A 15508-nucleotide genomic window follows, 5' to 3' on the forward strand; every position below is an offset into this window, starting at 1 on the left:
TGTTAATTCTCATTCTAGCTAGACTCTTTATAAAGAAGAACAATTGAATTATATCTTTTCTACAAACTGATGCTACATTTATACGTCATCAGTAGCTTTTAATCATACTATTTAATGGTTTGGGTGTAAATAGGATATGAAAAAGTATACTGTTTAGCAGTCTAGTCAATGATATCATGACATATTGTGAGAATATTAGAAAATACTCAAATTACTTTTAGATATCGAATGTTTTATAGAATTTAGCTTGGGGATTTCCACATTCTAGTGTATTGCTGGACACAGTACTCACATTGAAACAGCACTATAGGATCTGTAGAAAGAGGAGGGGGAGGGCTGACATTTAATCTGCCACATATATTTAGAGTCCAGTTTTCTTCATTGGAAAACTTAAACTAAAAAGTCTATTTTCCTACAAAGTGTTTGCTTAACCAGCAAACCCCAATATAACATGGAAGGATTTTCCCTTCTCAGATTATAAAGATCCTCCTCTTCTCCCTTGTCCTCCTTGCCTTCCTCTTCTGGTAGAATCTAGGGAAAGTATGTTGCCATTATTAAGCATTTGTCTACAGTTTCAATATGAATATATTCTCTAGATAAAAAAGCAAACACAGTTGTATCCATCATGTTTTGGCTGGTCCTCACACCTCTTTCTCTTAGTTGCTCTTAATTTGTTTTGGGATTGAAGACTTTTGACAATCTGATGAAAAGTTACAGACCCTTTCTGCAGCCAAACAAAAGGGAGGGGGCATATAGGCAAAAATATGTAACATTTGCATACTAATTTTAGGATGATCTTGGGCTCCCAACGGGCTCTCACAGTTCCACTGATTCCTGGTTAAGAATCCTTTTCCTTTATCTAACGTCATAGGACTGGAGCAATAAAGAGAAAAGATGGGTGTCTGGTTTACTGAAATCATCTTACTAAGACAGCTATCCTGTCCTCTTGCAGTTTCAGTGGTTATGAAGCAGTGACATCCTCAAAGGCAGAAGTCCTTTTCCTTCAAGTAACAGTTTGTTATTGGATTATGGCCCAGATTCTGTTTAAATAAGTCTGGAGCTGATTTGCTAGAACCCTGAGAATTTCTAATCAGAAAAGGTTTAAAAAAAAAAAAAGGTCAATTTCAGTGGGTTAAAGAAGAAGACCAAGCCTCTATAATTTATTGGGTGCCTCTCAATGCAAAGCTCTGTTCCAGGTATATTGCTTTTATGAAAAGGGATTCGATTAACATTGCAAAACAAAATAATTATAAAATGTTAATTTTTTTTTTTTTGCATGAAATCAAACATTTCCTGAATTGTTATTCTTTACACAACTTCATTACATGTATTGATATTACAGAGTCATTTTGCATATTTACTGTTCTGGGTTTTTTTACTTTGTTTACTACAGTAGTTATAATGAGACCTAATGTGAAGTCAAGGCGATTATAACCTACAACGTAGCTTCTTGTTAGATGTCAGGGGCTGCCCAGTATGTGAGTATAAATGAGGATGAGCTTCCTTGGCTATGATTTTTTTTGTTTTTTAGTTTTTATTTTTATATAGAATTATATATGCTAGTAATTTAAAAATCAAACAATTCCATAAAGCTTACTTTGCAAAATTGCAGTCCCCTGAACCTCCCTATTTCTTTTTCCCAGTGCAGTCACTCTCAAATTTTTTAACTGATTTTTTTTTTTGTTTATTCTTCTTTCTACCTTTAAGTGACATGCTTATATAATTACAGAAACCTTATCTCATTATCTTTGGGTTTTTCTTATATCTCTGGGTTTCTCTCTTTAAAAGGTAAGGATTCAACTTTATTTTTTCTCATTATCTCTGAATTTCTCTCTTTGAAAGATAAGGATTTAACTTTATTTCATCCCTGTTGCCCTGTCACATTCAAGCTCCTTTTTGTCCTCATTGCCAACTTCCCAGCTCAGAAGTATCGTAATATTGGATGATGTAGTCACTGTATCATGACCTATAAATATGCTATGTGGTCGAGCCATGCAGTGTACTACTGATTACATTTTCTTTCCTTCACAAGTTTTTGCTTTCCATGGAGTTGATAATTGTCTTTTTTGTTTGCATAGTCTTCTGTGTGCCCATCACCAGTCAATTTTAGAAATCCTCCCACAGTTGTGTAAATTTCCTCTTGGTATTTTTAGATGCTTCAGGTGCTCTATCACTTGTGTCCTCTTGATGAATATCTCTGTGTTGTCTTCTGACCTACTGTGATCTGGACAGGTTGTCTTTCCAACTGATGCATCACTGTCACCCTGGGATCTCTTTTTACTGCCATCTTGGGGATTCTCTTTGGGTCTCATGTTTTCTGTCTCCTCTGACCTCTGAGATTATTTCCTCATTTTAGTGTAGCTCATCTTCTAATAGCTTTCTTGAGAAAAAGTTTATTTTTTTGAAGTGCTTTTTTTAGACTTCATATGTTTGAAAAAAAAATTTTTTTAAGAGAGAAAGAGATAGTGTGCGAGGGGGGATGGGGGCAGAGGGAGAGGGAGAGAGAGAATCCCAAGCAGGCTCCACGCTCAGCATAGAGCCTGACTTGGGGCTCCATTTCCACGACCCTGAGATCATGACCTGAGCCTAAACCAAGAGTCAGTCAGACGCTCATCCAGCTGAGCCACCCAGGTGCCCCTGTTTCAAAATGTTTTAATTCACCACTCAGATATCTAGTTTGGCTGGGCTATAGAAGTGTAGATTGGAAATAATTTTGCTTTAGAATTTTGAAGGCTTTGCTTCTGATTCTTGTTCCTTTGTCCAAAATGTTCTTTCCTTTTGAAAGGTTTTTTGTCCCCAGTGTTCTGATATTTCACGTCTGGTGGTGTGTCTTTCTGCATCCATTGCATACAGACTTAAGGGGCTCTTCTTACCTGGGGCCTCCTCCCATCATATCCTTCACTTCACAGAAATTTTTTTTATTATTTTGTTGATCTTCTTCCCCCCATTTTTTTCTTCTATTCTTTTATAATGTCTTCATTCAGATGTTGAACTTTTAGAGTGATCCTCTAATTTTTTTTTCTCTTGTTTTCCATCCCTTTTGCAATATCTTTTGGGAAATTTCCTCAACTTAATTTTCTGAGTCTTCTGTTTAATTGTTTATTTCTTCTGTTATATTTTTACTTCTGAGAGATTTTTGGTTTTGGACTCTCTCTCTCTTTTTTTTGTAACCTCCCATTATTGTGTGGCTGTAATAGCTAAAGAGAAATAAGAGCGTGTTCTTCTTAGGATATTTGTATTTTTAGGCTCTCCAGTGTCTTTGTAGAGGTTCTCCTTGAGTGTCTGGTGATTCTGACTTTCCAGGGGGGAGTCTGGTCACATTCTGGAGAGAAAGTGCCCATGTTTGTGGCTGGGTTGGGAAATGGGTTGGAGGTTTCCACATTCAGTATGTAGACTTTCATTTAAGCTTCCTGTTTCTAGTACATTTTCATTGCTTTCCACTGTGCCTACATCCTCATGTAGGAGGCCCTATTTTTTACTCTTTCCTAAATGTGCAGCTTTCTCCTGGGTTGTGTAGGGAGTCCTGTGTGGAGTGGTGGAGGCATCAGACATCTAACTGCTTCCAAAACAGACTTTCAAGAGATCTTTCTATTTTTAGAATCACCTTCACTCTTATCTCCTGAGGTATCAGGTATCAACCAATCCCTAAAATTTGTAGGGTTAATGTAAAGAAAATTGGTTATCATTCTGGCTTTTCCCACTGTTGGTTTAGGATTTAAAATTCTTTGGTCTGCTAAGTCAGTTACCACTTGTGCATGTTCTGCCCAGCTTCCAGCATTTCTCCTCTTCTATTTTTTTTTTTCCAGTGATTTATGCCTTTTTCTTTTTTCTAATTCCTTAATGTAGTTTTAGTGAGATTTGGGGTGGGACTAGAGGCTACATCAAGCCCTATCTTTACCCAAAAATCCCGGGCATGAGTTTTGCCTTTCTGTACTAGACACTGCCCAGAACTCATTTTATTTCTTCTAGTTTGAGTTCACTTTCTAAATATTTATTTTGCTTTCCTAGGTGCCGACCTTTACAGTTTCAGCCATCAAAATCTCACAAGAAGGTTTTGAAAAAAATGTTGAAATTTCTGGCTAAAGGGGAAATTTCCAAAGGAAATTGTGAGGGTAAGATGAGTTGGGAGTGTAAAAACTCTTTACATCGATGTAGATTTCCAAGGTTGTCATTTTCGGTTATTAAGTAGGGGAATGGGTCCATACTGCAGTCAGGTAGTACTGTTCTTCTGATGGTGGGGATTGCTGTTAGTGTTGCTGTTACTATTACCACTGGCCCAAAAGTCAAGGATAAGGGGAATGCCTGTCAGGGAAAGTCTAGCCTCGGAAGAAGATGGAGGACAGTTTTAAAGATATTGTGATGTCTTGGGGTTTATTGGAACTTTAGTTTTCATAGTACTTTGACAACTCTTATCTTACTTGATCCTCATAGTACCTTGTGAAGTAAATGGGAAGTGGTATTACATTTGAGAAACAGATGCTTAGGTGCACCTTACACAATATTGCATAATCACTTTGAATGATGAGTAAAGCTCAGGTTTTCTGTGTTCGAGGAAGCCCTTCAGTAAATCTTATTGCCCGGAATTTTCTTATTTGTGTGATAAATTTTGAATTGAGAGTCAATTTCCTACAAGATAATTAGAAATATTTAATGAACTTTGGTTACAGATACTTTGCTTTTTCAGTTTTTTCAGTGTCTTTTCTTTTCCTTTTAAAAGTTTTCATATAGGCAGTGCCTAATACATGAGCCTAATAATTGGGAATGCTACCTATCCTTAGAGCTCTTTCTCACTTCTGCCATAGAAAATACCTAATCCTGGAAGCCTTCCATCCCAGTTTTAACTTGTTAATATATTCCCCAAGTGTGTTTTCATTGCCCACAATGTACCAGTCCCTGTTTTAAGCACTGGTGATACAGTGACCAGCAGGACAGGTAAGTTCTTCGCCTTCATGCACTCTCCTTAACAGACCAAGATTCAGGACAACCTGGAGCAGACTTGGCAGAGCTATGGGCAACAAAGAGGCGGGAAGGCTCAGGGGTGTAGAGGTTCAGGGGCAATTGGGCATTGGAAATATCAGAATTTTGATGCAGCTCTGATTAGTACTGTCTGTACATAATCTGAAAAACTAAGTAAATTTTGTTAGTCAAAAATTTTTTTCAGTGGCTGGGAATCATGTTCTGAGTTTCAAAAATTAACATTCAGATAAGCTTTAAGGTGCCTTCCATTTATAAATTGATGGTTACCTGTCTTTACACATGGCTTTTACATTTGGTTCTCTATTTGACTTGTTTTAGGCTTCTAAATTATTTTTGCAACTGAATTCCTAAGGGTGATGTAGAGTGGAAGGGTAGACAGCTATAATAAAAACACCAAACTGCAATGACTAAACAATGATAGAAGTCTTTCTTTCCTCATATAACAGTCCAGCATGGGTGTTCCATGTTAGCCTGCAGCTCTGTTCCCCACCCCCCCACCCCATCCATTCTGGGACTCCTTTCAACGTGTGATTTCCAGTCACTCTGGTTTTCACTAATCCAGCCAGTGGGTAGGGTAAAGGGTCGAAGGTCAGGGTCACAAAATTCCTTTGAAAACAAGCGAGGCCAAATTGGGCATATCAGTTTGGTTATGTTCCATTGGTGGGAGCTTGGTCACAACTTGCAGAGGGACTGGGGGTGCATACCTTTGCTTGGGTGCCACAGTCTTAACTACGGCTCTGTTACTTTGGAAGCCAGGAGAATGGATTTTATGCATACACAGTAGTCTCTTCCACATGGGAAAAAGGGGGCATTGTTTTTTTTCCTATGTGTATCTTAACTGTGTCAGATGGCCTAGCTGATGGACTTTGACTTCTGATTTGTAGATGAGCCCATGGAGCCCACCATGGAGGAGACTGTTGCGGGTGACTTTGCGTTAATAAATAAATTGGATATACAGTGTGACCTTAAAACACTCAGTGATGACCTCAAAGAGAGCTTTGAGAGTGAAGAAAAGAAGAAAGGAAAAAGCCCAAAGAAAGAAGAATCTAAGGAATTAATTCAGTCACAACATATAGAGGAGAAGTTGGGCTCTGGTGAGCCATCCCATCCAATTAAAATGCACATGGCTCCTAAGCCAGGTAAGGCAAGTTTGCTCTGTGGCCATTTTAAAATCCTAGTGATTTTCTTTGTGCTTGAGATTTTGTAGCCCCTGGGTTCTCCCATCAGCTAAAAACACGACTTACGTGAAATCTGCAAAATAGATCCATATTTTGTATAATTTATTATTACCTGGATTTAGAATGGACAAATCATATCTTTAAAAACTGCTATGTTTAAAAATCCAGAAATTAAATTAGTTTTATTATCCCCAAATACAGATATTTTAAAAGAGTTCCATTTCTTCTTACTACCTTAGGACCCTGGAGGTTTGAGAATCAAATTTTTATCTGGAAAAGATGTGCTGCTAAACATTTTTGTTTTTTGTGTGTAGTGAGACAAAGTAAATTTTAGGTATTATGTTCAAGATACAGACATTAAAGTTCTCTAGTTTATCATTAGATTTCTTTATGTAATCATAATGAATTTTAGTTTAAAAATTTCCAAATTTTGATATTTAACTTCACCTTTAATAAGGTCAAAAAAATTTTTTCTATATTTTCACTTGTAAAAGAATTAGGTTATAAAATGTATACAGAATTGGGACACCTGGGTGGCTCAGTTGGTTAAGTGTCCAACTCTTCATTTCGGCTCAGGTCATTATCTCCTAATCCTGGGATCAAGCCCCATGTCTGGCTCTGGGCTCAGCACAGAGTCTGCTGGAGATTCTTTCTATCCCTCTGTCCCTCCCCCTGCTCGCGTGCTCACTCTCTCTCACATAAAGAAATCTTTAAAAAAAAAAAAGTATCCAACATTAAATGGGTTTATTATATATACATATATATGTGCATGCATGTGTTTGTATGACTTTTTTAAAAAAATTACTTCATTAAATGTCAGTTTGGATGGTTATGCTTCAGTTCCTGAATTTGTTCTTATATTTATTTATATAGAATGATCCAAAGGAGACATTTTTATTACTATTGTGGTTTTTCTTATCTAAATCATGTTAACATACAGAAAACTGTGCATTTGCGTTTTCCTTGAATAGTTTTTCTTACGAAGGCTTTCATGGCGTTTCAGGGGTTGCCAACTGAGATTTCATCCTAATTAGTAAGAATAGTCTAATGAAATGTTCTGAATGATTTAGATAATTTCTTTCAACTCTTACTCTCTTGGGTGATAGGGTCAGTTCTTTTATTATTTTGTTTATTGTAAATATTACTTAGAGTTTATTAAATTTTAAAAACCTTCATTTTGGAAACATAGACCATTATAATGAACTTCCACGTACCCTGCTCTTATGTGACACTGTTACTGACTCATGATGGGCACTCTTGTGTCATCGATACTCATCATCCAGTTGTCCCCGCCCCCGCAGTACTATATTGAAGCAAATTCCAAACATTATATCATCCCATATATCAGAATGGTTCTCTAAAAGATACGAACTTGTGCCTACGTAGCTCAGTCAGTTAAGCATCCCATTCAGGATTTCAGCTCAGGTCATGATCTCATGGGTCATGAAATTAAGACCCGACTTGGGCTCCATGTGCAGTGGGGAGTCTGCTTGAGAGTCTCTTCCTCTGCCCCTCTCTCCACTCAAGTCTGCGAATACTTTCTCTTGCTCTCTAAAGTAAATACATCTTTAAAAAAAAATAAAAGAACTTTCAAATACATATTCATACTCCCACCATTACACCTAAGTAAGATTCCTTAATGTTACTGAATAGTCCATGTTTAAGTTTCCAATTTTGTTTGCATCAGGATACAAATACAGCCACATATTGTAGTTGGTTGACACAATTAGAAAACTCTCTGTAGATCTGTAGGTTCCTTCCATCACTCCCACTTTTTTATTTGCACTTTGTTTGTTGAAGAAACTAGGTTGGTTGTTCTGGGTTATTTAATTACATCTGCAGTGCAGTTTAACATATTCCTGTACCTGCCTATAAACTGATCGTTGGATCTAGAGATTCAAGATTAAATCAGACCAGATTCAAGATTAAATTGTATTTTGTTTTTTGGTGTTTCTAGTTTGTTTGCTTTTTTGGGGAGAGAGAGAAGTCTTAATCAGATTTGAGTTCAAATTATTTATTTGAGGATAGGTGAGGTTACTTCATGGGTGGTGGGATATTCTTTCAGGAGACACATAATATCTGGGTACCTCTCTTTTTTAATGCTAATAGCCATGGATCAATGCTCAGTGCCTAAATCCATTGATCCATTAGATATTCTAAGTCTGTCATTCATTTTTCATTTACTAGCTGGATACTTCCATAAACAGAACCTTCATCTCATCTGTTTGTTTCCCATAGAACTCATAGCAAAGGCAAGAGGAATTCTTGATTATTGCATTTTATTTTCCATCCTACAAAATAATTCTTCTAACAATGACTAGTTAATTTCTTCCTTCCTTTCCTTTCCTTTCCTTTCTTTTGTCTTTCTTTCCTTCCTTCCTTCCTTCCTTCCATCCATCCATCCATCCATCCATCATTGTGAACTCATGGGTCTAAACACATTGGCTATGTTTTAATTCTCTGTCCTGTGGGAATTTCTCTAAGTTGGCTTCTAGGGTTTTTTTTAGGATAAAATGGTAGTACTCTTGGCAGCTTCCTATGACATGATGCTCCTGGATCATCTTGTACAGCCATTTCTTTTTTTTTTTTTAAATGAGTTTTATTTATTTTTTTTTTTAAGATTTTATTTATTTATTTTTTAGAGAGCGAGTGAGAGAGAAACAGCACGAGAGGGGAGAGGGTCAGAGGGAGAAGCAGGCTCCCCACTGAGCCAGGAGCCCGATGTGGGACTCGATCCCAGGACCCTGGGATCATGACCTGAGCCGAAGGCAGACGCTTAACCATCTGAGCCACCCAGGCGCCCTTGTACAGCCATTTCTCCAAGGAGTCCTGGTTTCTTTTAGTGGAAAATGGTATTTGGAGATCATCAACTAGACTAGATGTGACCATTATGGCTACTGGCTTGGTCATTGTTTTCTAGGCTTTTTCAATGAACAGACGCAAGGGGTCATGAGAGGTCATGTTGATACTTACAGTTCAAATTCAGGACTATCATATTTTTACATGTTTGTTTGACATTTGGATCTTCTTTCTTCCACACTGAGAAACCTGGTTCTCAAGGACACAGAGAGTGGTAGAATTAGAATTAGAATATTGCAGTTACCCACTTGCTTTACCCTACTGTACACAACAGTTTAGAATAACAGTACCAACCTTATCTTCAGCAGTGTGATTACTGAAACCATAAAAAAAAGTTTGCAGTTATTTTCCCCTTATGATATTTCTCACTAGAAATGTAAGACAATTTTAAAATGTAGGAATCTTTGGATTTTCTCTGGAAGCATTCATTTCCTTTTTATTTTAAAAATGTTAAAAGTATATTTCCTGAAACTTAATTAGAAATTATGCAGGTCTGTTGAACTCTATTCAAAACTCTTGGGACTAATCTAGGATCCTTGAGTGGTTTGAACCTCTGTGGGTGCAGGGTTGGTATGGTATACTGATTTTATATTGATCTGCTCCCATTCTTTTGAAGGATCTTATTGATCTGGGGAGATCTTTATCCCCTAAGTAAGCTGAAATCCTAATTTGCTGTCTATTTCAGTTGATAATGTGATAGTACATATGTGGAGAGTAAAGCAAGCACGATAAGGATTGCTTAGTCCAATGAATTAATTAGTGTAAAGCTGGTCTTTCATAAAAATGTTGAAACTTGTTTCTCAGTTCACTATAGTTTTATAATTTGTTCATAGTTTTAAAACTTTGGTAGGGAATGTAGTTTTGAGTAACTTTTAGAAAATGCAGAATTTTTTTTTTTTTTTTTTTGCCTTATTACCATTTATGGAGGACCTGTATAGGTAAAACATTGTAGGGATTGGTGGTGCATATAATAGCTAATGATAATAGATAACCCTAATTAAATAGTAGGTATTGTTTTGTTTTGGTTTTTTTTTGAAGATTTTATTTATTTGAGAGAGAGAGAGAGGGAGAAAGAGGGCATGCATGAGTAGGGAGGAGGGGCAGAAGGAGAAGCAGAGTCCCCGCTGAACGGGGGGAGCCAACGCAGGGTTCAATCCCAGGACTCTGGGATCGTGCCTGAGCCAAAGGCAGATGCTTAACCGACTGAGCCACCCAGGTGCCCAACAGTGGGTATTGTTTTATGAGCTACATACGTGTTAACTCATTTAATCCTCATAGAGCTCCATAGGTAGTACTGGTTATTATCTTTTTTGTATAGACAAGGAAACTTGCCCAAGATCATCTAGCCAGTGACAGAGATGACCTCAGGCAGCCCATGTCAGAGTGTGTGCTCTTAACCAAATGCTCTTGTGCCTCTCAGAGCAAATTTGAGGAGACAGATTCCCAGGACAAAGAAAATTCATTCTTTAAGGCAATAGAGTAATGGTTAATTATAGAATCAGTCCTTTGTTGCCTGGTTATTAGACTTATTCAAAGTCTGTTTTTATACCTAAAGTTTGTTTTTAATTGGAAAAAATGTTAGTGAAGTTGTAATATGATTTTACTATTTGTGAACTCACTATTTTCTCATCAGATTTGTTTGGTTTTTTTTAATAAGATTATTACTTGTTTGAGAGAGCGAGCGTGCATCATCAGGGGCAGAGGGAGAGGGAGTATCCCAAGCAGACTCCGTGCTAAGCATGGAGCCTGACCCGGGACTCCATCTCATGACTCTGAGATCCTGACCTGAGCCAAAATCGAGAGCCAGACGCTCAACCAGCTGAGCCACCTGGGCGCCCTACAACAGATTCATCTCTTTTGACCAGCTTTTGGTCTCTGGCAAGTCCCTTAACACCGTGGGTCTTGATTTTCTTTTCTATAAAATTGAACTTGCTAGTCTTGTAAAACTTCTTATTGCTGACTTTTATATGATTTGTAAATACTGTTTTAGAATCTTAAAATAGCATTTTTATTTTGTTAATGACTTTAAAAAAATTACAAAGGTATGTTTATTGTTAGAGAATTTGGAGAAAAGAGAACACTGCAAGAAAAAAAAAGCAAAAAAAGTCCTTTCTCTACTTCTAAACCCATGTAAAATGACTGTCATGTTTCTTTCCAGGCTTTTTTCTAAATATTTTTCATGTGTCTATTTATACATAAGTGGAATTATTTTTTAACCTTGTGTAATGACAAATCCCTGAAAATTTCTAAGCATTTCTAATGACTGATATTCTGTCGCTTAGCTGTTTTAAAAATTGTATAATTATTCTGTTATTGGGCATTTAAATTATTTTGAAGTTTTCATTTGTGTTCATTATTTGCCTCTCTTTTTTTTTTGCCTCTAACTCTTCATGATCTTCTCAACATCAAGTCCTTGAAGACTTTTTGGTAGATGAAAGGGCACTCACTAAAGTTCGTGGTTTATTGTAGCTAAAATTTTTATATCTTAAAGGCCTTTCAGTTTGATATTTGCTCTTTTAATTCAAACAAAACTTTCATTAACTGGAGCTGAACAAATGAGACCCCATCCAGTTGTTAGATGGAGAGACACAAATACTTCCAAGTAAGCAAGGGTATTTTTTCATCAAAAAACCTGCCAGAATGTTTTCTGGGGTCGGTGCTCATTGACACCCAGGTCCTAAGCATGTATTTATGTCACCGGTGCTTTGAGAGAAATGTCCCTCAGGAATGGGCTGGAAATACCCGTGTCCTGTAGTAGAAGATATTTGATTATGTTTTTTTCAACTTAATATAAAGGCAGAGAAGTGGATGAATATTAATTTTTTTTTAAATTTTCACAGTAAGAGCTGTGTGAAGTTTCTGTGACTATTTACTTTCTTTGACAGTCCCTACTTCGGAGATAGAATTTTAAGATCAACTTAGAGCTCTACACCAGAATCTTCTGAAACATCTACTTACAAAGCTAATCTAGCTATTGGAACTCTTTAGACTTAATTCTGTAGAATCTTTGAGACTTTTGGGGGAAAAAAACATTTCTAGAGTCAAATGTGATTGGTCTAATATTTTGCAATTGTTTTTAGGCAAAGGGGCAGATTTGAGTAAGCCTCCATGTCGGAAAGCAAAGGAAATCCGGAAAGAAAGGAAAAGGTTAAAACTCATGCAGCAGAACCCAGCTGGAGAACTTGAGGGTTTCCACGCTCAAGGTGAACCACCATCTTTGTTGCCACCAAAGGCTAATAAATCCAACCAGCCCAAATCACTTGAAGATTTAATTTTTGAATCTTTACCAGAGAACGCATCACACAAGTTAGAGGTACTTTGAAGGGTGTTTTGTTTTATTTTTTTGTTGTTGTTGGTACCTTGATTATTTTCATTTGAGGTTATACTAAGTTGATATTTTGCTGTTTAAATAATGGGAAATTAAAGTGAATTGGGAGGAGTAGCATTTGTATTTACTAGGTTAACTGCTATTTGACAAAAACCTTTTTTTTTTTTTTTTTTTTTTTAAGATTTAAAATAAATACTTCAGGCAGTTTGGCTACTAAAGTTGTGAAGATAATTCCAGTTTTAGCATGTTACTATGTAAGGGACTCTGGCTTTTTGTATCCCTTGATTGAAATTTAGTAGTTAAAGTGACAAAATATACTATTTAAAATTTCACTGTTAGCAGTTTTGGTTAGATTGTGAAGGAGAATAGATCACACCAGGAAATCACTGTTTTATCCATTTTAGTATCCTGATCTTCATTAAGGCAACAAATGGTAGTACATATGCGAGCCAGCAATTAGGAATTAACTAAATAGTACTAAGTTGTACTACTTTAATCCTCTCTCAGTAATTCTCTCAAACCTCTGTAGGCATAGTATGATTACTTTTAGAGTATTCCTATTATTTTTTTTTTTTTTTAAAGACTTTATTTATTTATTTGAGACAGAGAGAATGAGAGAGACAGAGAGCACATGAGAGGGGGGAGGGTCAGAGGGAGAAGCAGACTCCCCACCGATCAGGGAGCCCGACGCGGGACTCGATCCCGGGACTCCAGGATCATGACCTGAGCCGAAGGCAGCCGCTCAACCAACTGAGCCACCCAGGCGCCCGAGTATTCCTATTATTTTTTATTTACATCCCAGATTAAATCTACATTCTTCAGTATTTGGTGTTTATACATTTTTTTTCTGAAACATTAATGATAATGATTTTATTATATTCTCATATCTCATTAATAACTGGTCAGCCTTTGAATTTGTAGCTTAATACCATCTAAGGGCTTTGCTAAGGATCTGATATTGAAAATTAACTTTAATGCATTCTAAACCTTAGGATCATATATATTATCAGACATAAGTCTTAACAACTTTGACTATTGTAATTCCTTAACTGCTCTGATTTTGGTATTGACTTTCTTCTTCTCAAATTGTAAAGAGAATTGAACATACTACTTAAAGTATGTAATAGCAGTTCTGCAGTAGGCAGCTTTTACTTTTTTTTTTTTTAAGATTTTATTTATTTATTTGACAGAGAGACAGAGAGAGAGCACAAGTAGGCAGAGTGACAGGCAGATGGAGAGGGAGAAACAGGCTCTCCGCTAAGCAGGGAACCGGATGTGGGGCTCGATCCCAAGACCCCAAGATCATGACCTGAGCCGAAAGCAGCCGCTTAACGGACTGAGCCACCAGGCGCCCCAGCAGCTTTTACTTTTTTAACATAATGATACCTTGGATGGGCAGAGACTTTTTGTCCACCGTATATTACTCTTTCTTTGCAGAAGAATTGCTTCTTATGGCACATGTGAAAATTTTCCAGTTAGCGCTTTTATTATACTGCATTCGATTTTCTGTTTTACTCTTCTGTTTTGCTAACACATTTTAACTGGTTAGTGAATAATCAATGTTAAAATAAATGTTCACCATTACTGTGCAGTTACTGTTAACTCATCCTTATTTTATTTGTGAGGAAACTAAGGCACAGGGAGGTAAATTTATTTGCTTGACCAAGATGGTGACATTGAAAATTTGAGTAAAAGAAATCTAACTTTAGGGTCTTCATTCTTAACTATGCCATGAAATAGGAATACTTTGTGAGGGTTGTCTTTCACACTTACAAAAACAAAATCTGTAAGTTTAGAGTTAGGAGTGATGCATGAAGAGTGTCTAGAAAGTATATTCACATTTTTAGTTTTTCTGAATGATTTACTGAAGGTGAGTTGCATACAACTAGAATTCAAGAGTATTTATTTGTGTTTGTGTCTTGAGTGCCAGAAGTATCCTGCCATTTTACAATAGAGTCAGTCTTCCATAATTCAGTCATAGATCTTAGTCTTAAGAGTTTAGACAGGATCCTCTGCCTTTTCAATGAGTCTGTAAGTTGGAGAAATAACTTTTTAAAAAAATTTACTATCTTGTTAATTTTTAATGTTAAAATATTATCGTATGTTTATGCTTTAATATTTGTATGGAAACTTTTGGTTCTTTTTGGGTGGGAGTAACTGTTAATGCATATTCTGTGGAATAAATAAATTAATTAACGAACATTGTTTTTTAACTCCTTCTGAAGGTGAGGGTGGTGAGATCATCTCCACCAAGTTCTCAGTTCAAAGCCACATTTCAGGAGTCTTACCAGGTCTATAAACGTTACCAGATGGTTATTCACAAGGATCCACCTGATAAACCAACTGTGAGCCAGGTCAGCAGGCCAAGTGTAATTTTTCTGTGCAAATGGAACTTCCCCCTCCATTTGATACCATTGTATTATAACTTGATTTATTTGTGGTACATTTTATTTATATTCAATTTGCAGCATATCTGCAAAATGATAGGAATGTGGAGTAACGGACATTCTGAAAGTGCAGATTTTACCTAGGACACGTTAAGTGCCAGTCACGTGTAACTGCAAAGTGGAAAGTAACACGTAAAATGAATTATCTTTAAAGTCGCTATGTCTGGATGTATTTATCTAAAAATTAATAATAGAACTCTAAGATAAAATATTGATGAGGAAAAAAGCAAAAAAGGCTTTATATTTTTATGATAGGCATACTTTGCACAACATGGTTAATAGGCTTTATCTCCATTTAAAAGTCATGTATAGACAGAGTTCATGACAGCTAAATTATACACAACTGAGTGGGACTAGAAAAGTAAGATAGTAGAATTTTTTTAAAGATAATAGAGTATTTTAATAGAAGTTCTCATATGCTTGTAATTTTGTAAATCAGAATATCCAAGAAAAATGTGGAAGGGGAAAAATCTTAAAACAATACTAGTAGAGGGGACAAAAGTAGTGACCACTACCATGAGCAATAGTGTTGACTCTGTGCATAGAACCACAATAGGTGGAAAGGGTAAAAAACAAAAGAAAAATAAATTGTCCTGGCCCTTAGGAGTTAAAAATTCTCCTAAGTGTTAGTATAAAGTTATAGAGCTTTAGGCTCTGGGCCAGTCAGCACGTTCCAGGGTTTATTTATTTCATGAAAAACTCCAGCGCTGAGCTTTGGA

The 15508-nt window shown here is 36.5% G+C and overlaps 1 protein-coding gene across 11 annotated transcripts in view; it reads left to right on the top strand.

Annotated features, from left to right (window-relative positions):
* Window positions 1-15508, top strand: part of ATE1 (arginyltransferase 1) — a 163441-nt gene that overhangs the window by 5955 nt on the left and 141978 nt on the right. For 8 of the 11 annotated variants that reach the window (XR_014146156.1, XM_081823377.1, XM_031034033.2 and 5 more), the window contains exons 4-7: window positions 4009-4112; window positions 5862-6116; window positions 12095-12327; window positions 14568-14696. Coding sequence is in view for 10 of the 11 variants with exons in the window: in XM_081823377.1 (XP_081679503.1) it covers window positions 4009-4112; window positions 5862-6116; window positions 12095-12327; window positions 14568-14696 (721 nt within the window). In the remaining variant the exon portion in view is untranslated. The remainder of the gene's footprint in view (window positions 1-4008; window positions 4113-5861; window positions 6117-12094; window positions 12328-14567; window positions 14697-15508) is intronic. The other 3 variants (XM_006738835.3, XM_006738834.3, XM_081823382.1) reach the window with 2 other exon arrangements.

The sequence above is a fragment of the Leptonychotes weddellii genome, chromosome 6 (genome assembly GCF_054177405.1).
Source record: "Leptonychotes weddellii isolate Sample4059 chromosome 6, ASM5417740v2, whole genome shotgun sequence".
NCBI lineage: Eukaryota > Metazoa > Chordata > Mammalia > Carnivora > Phocidae > Leptonychotes > Leptonychotes weddellii.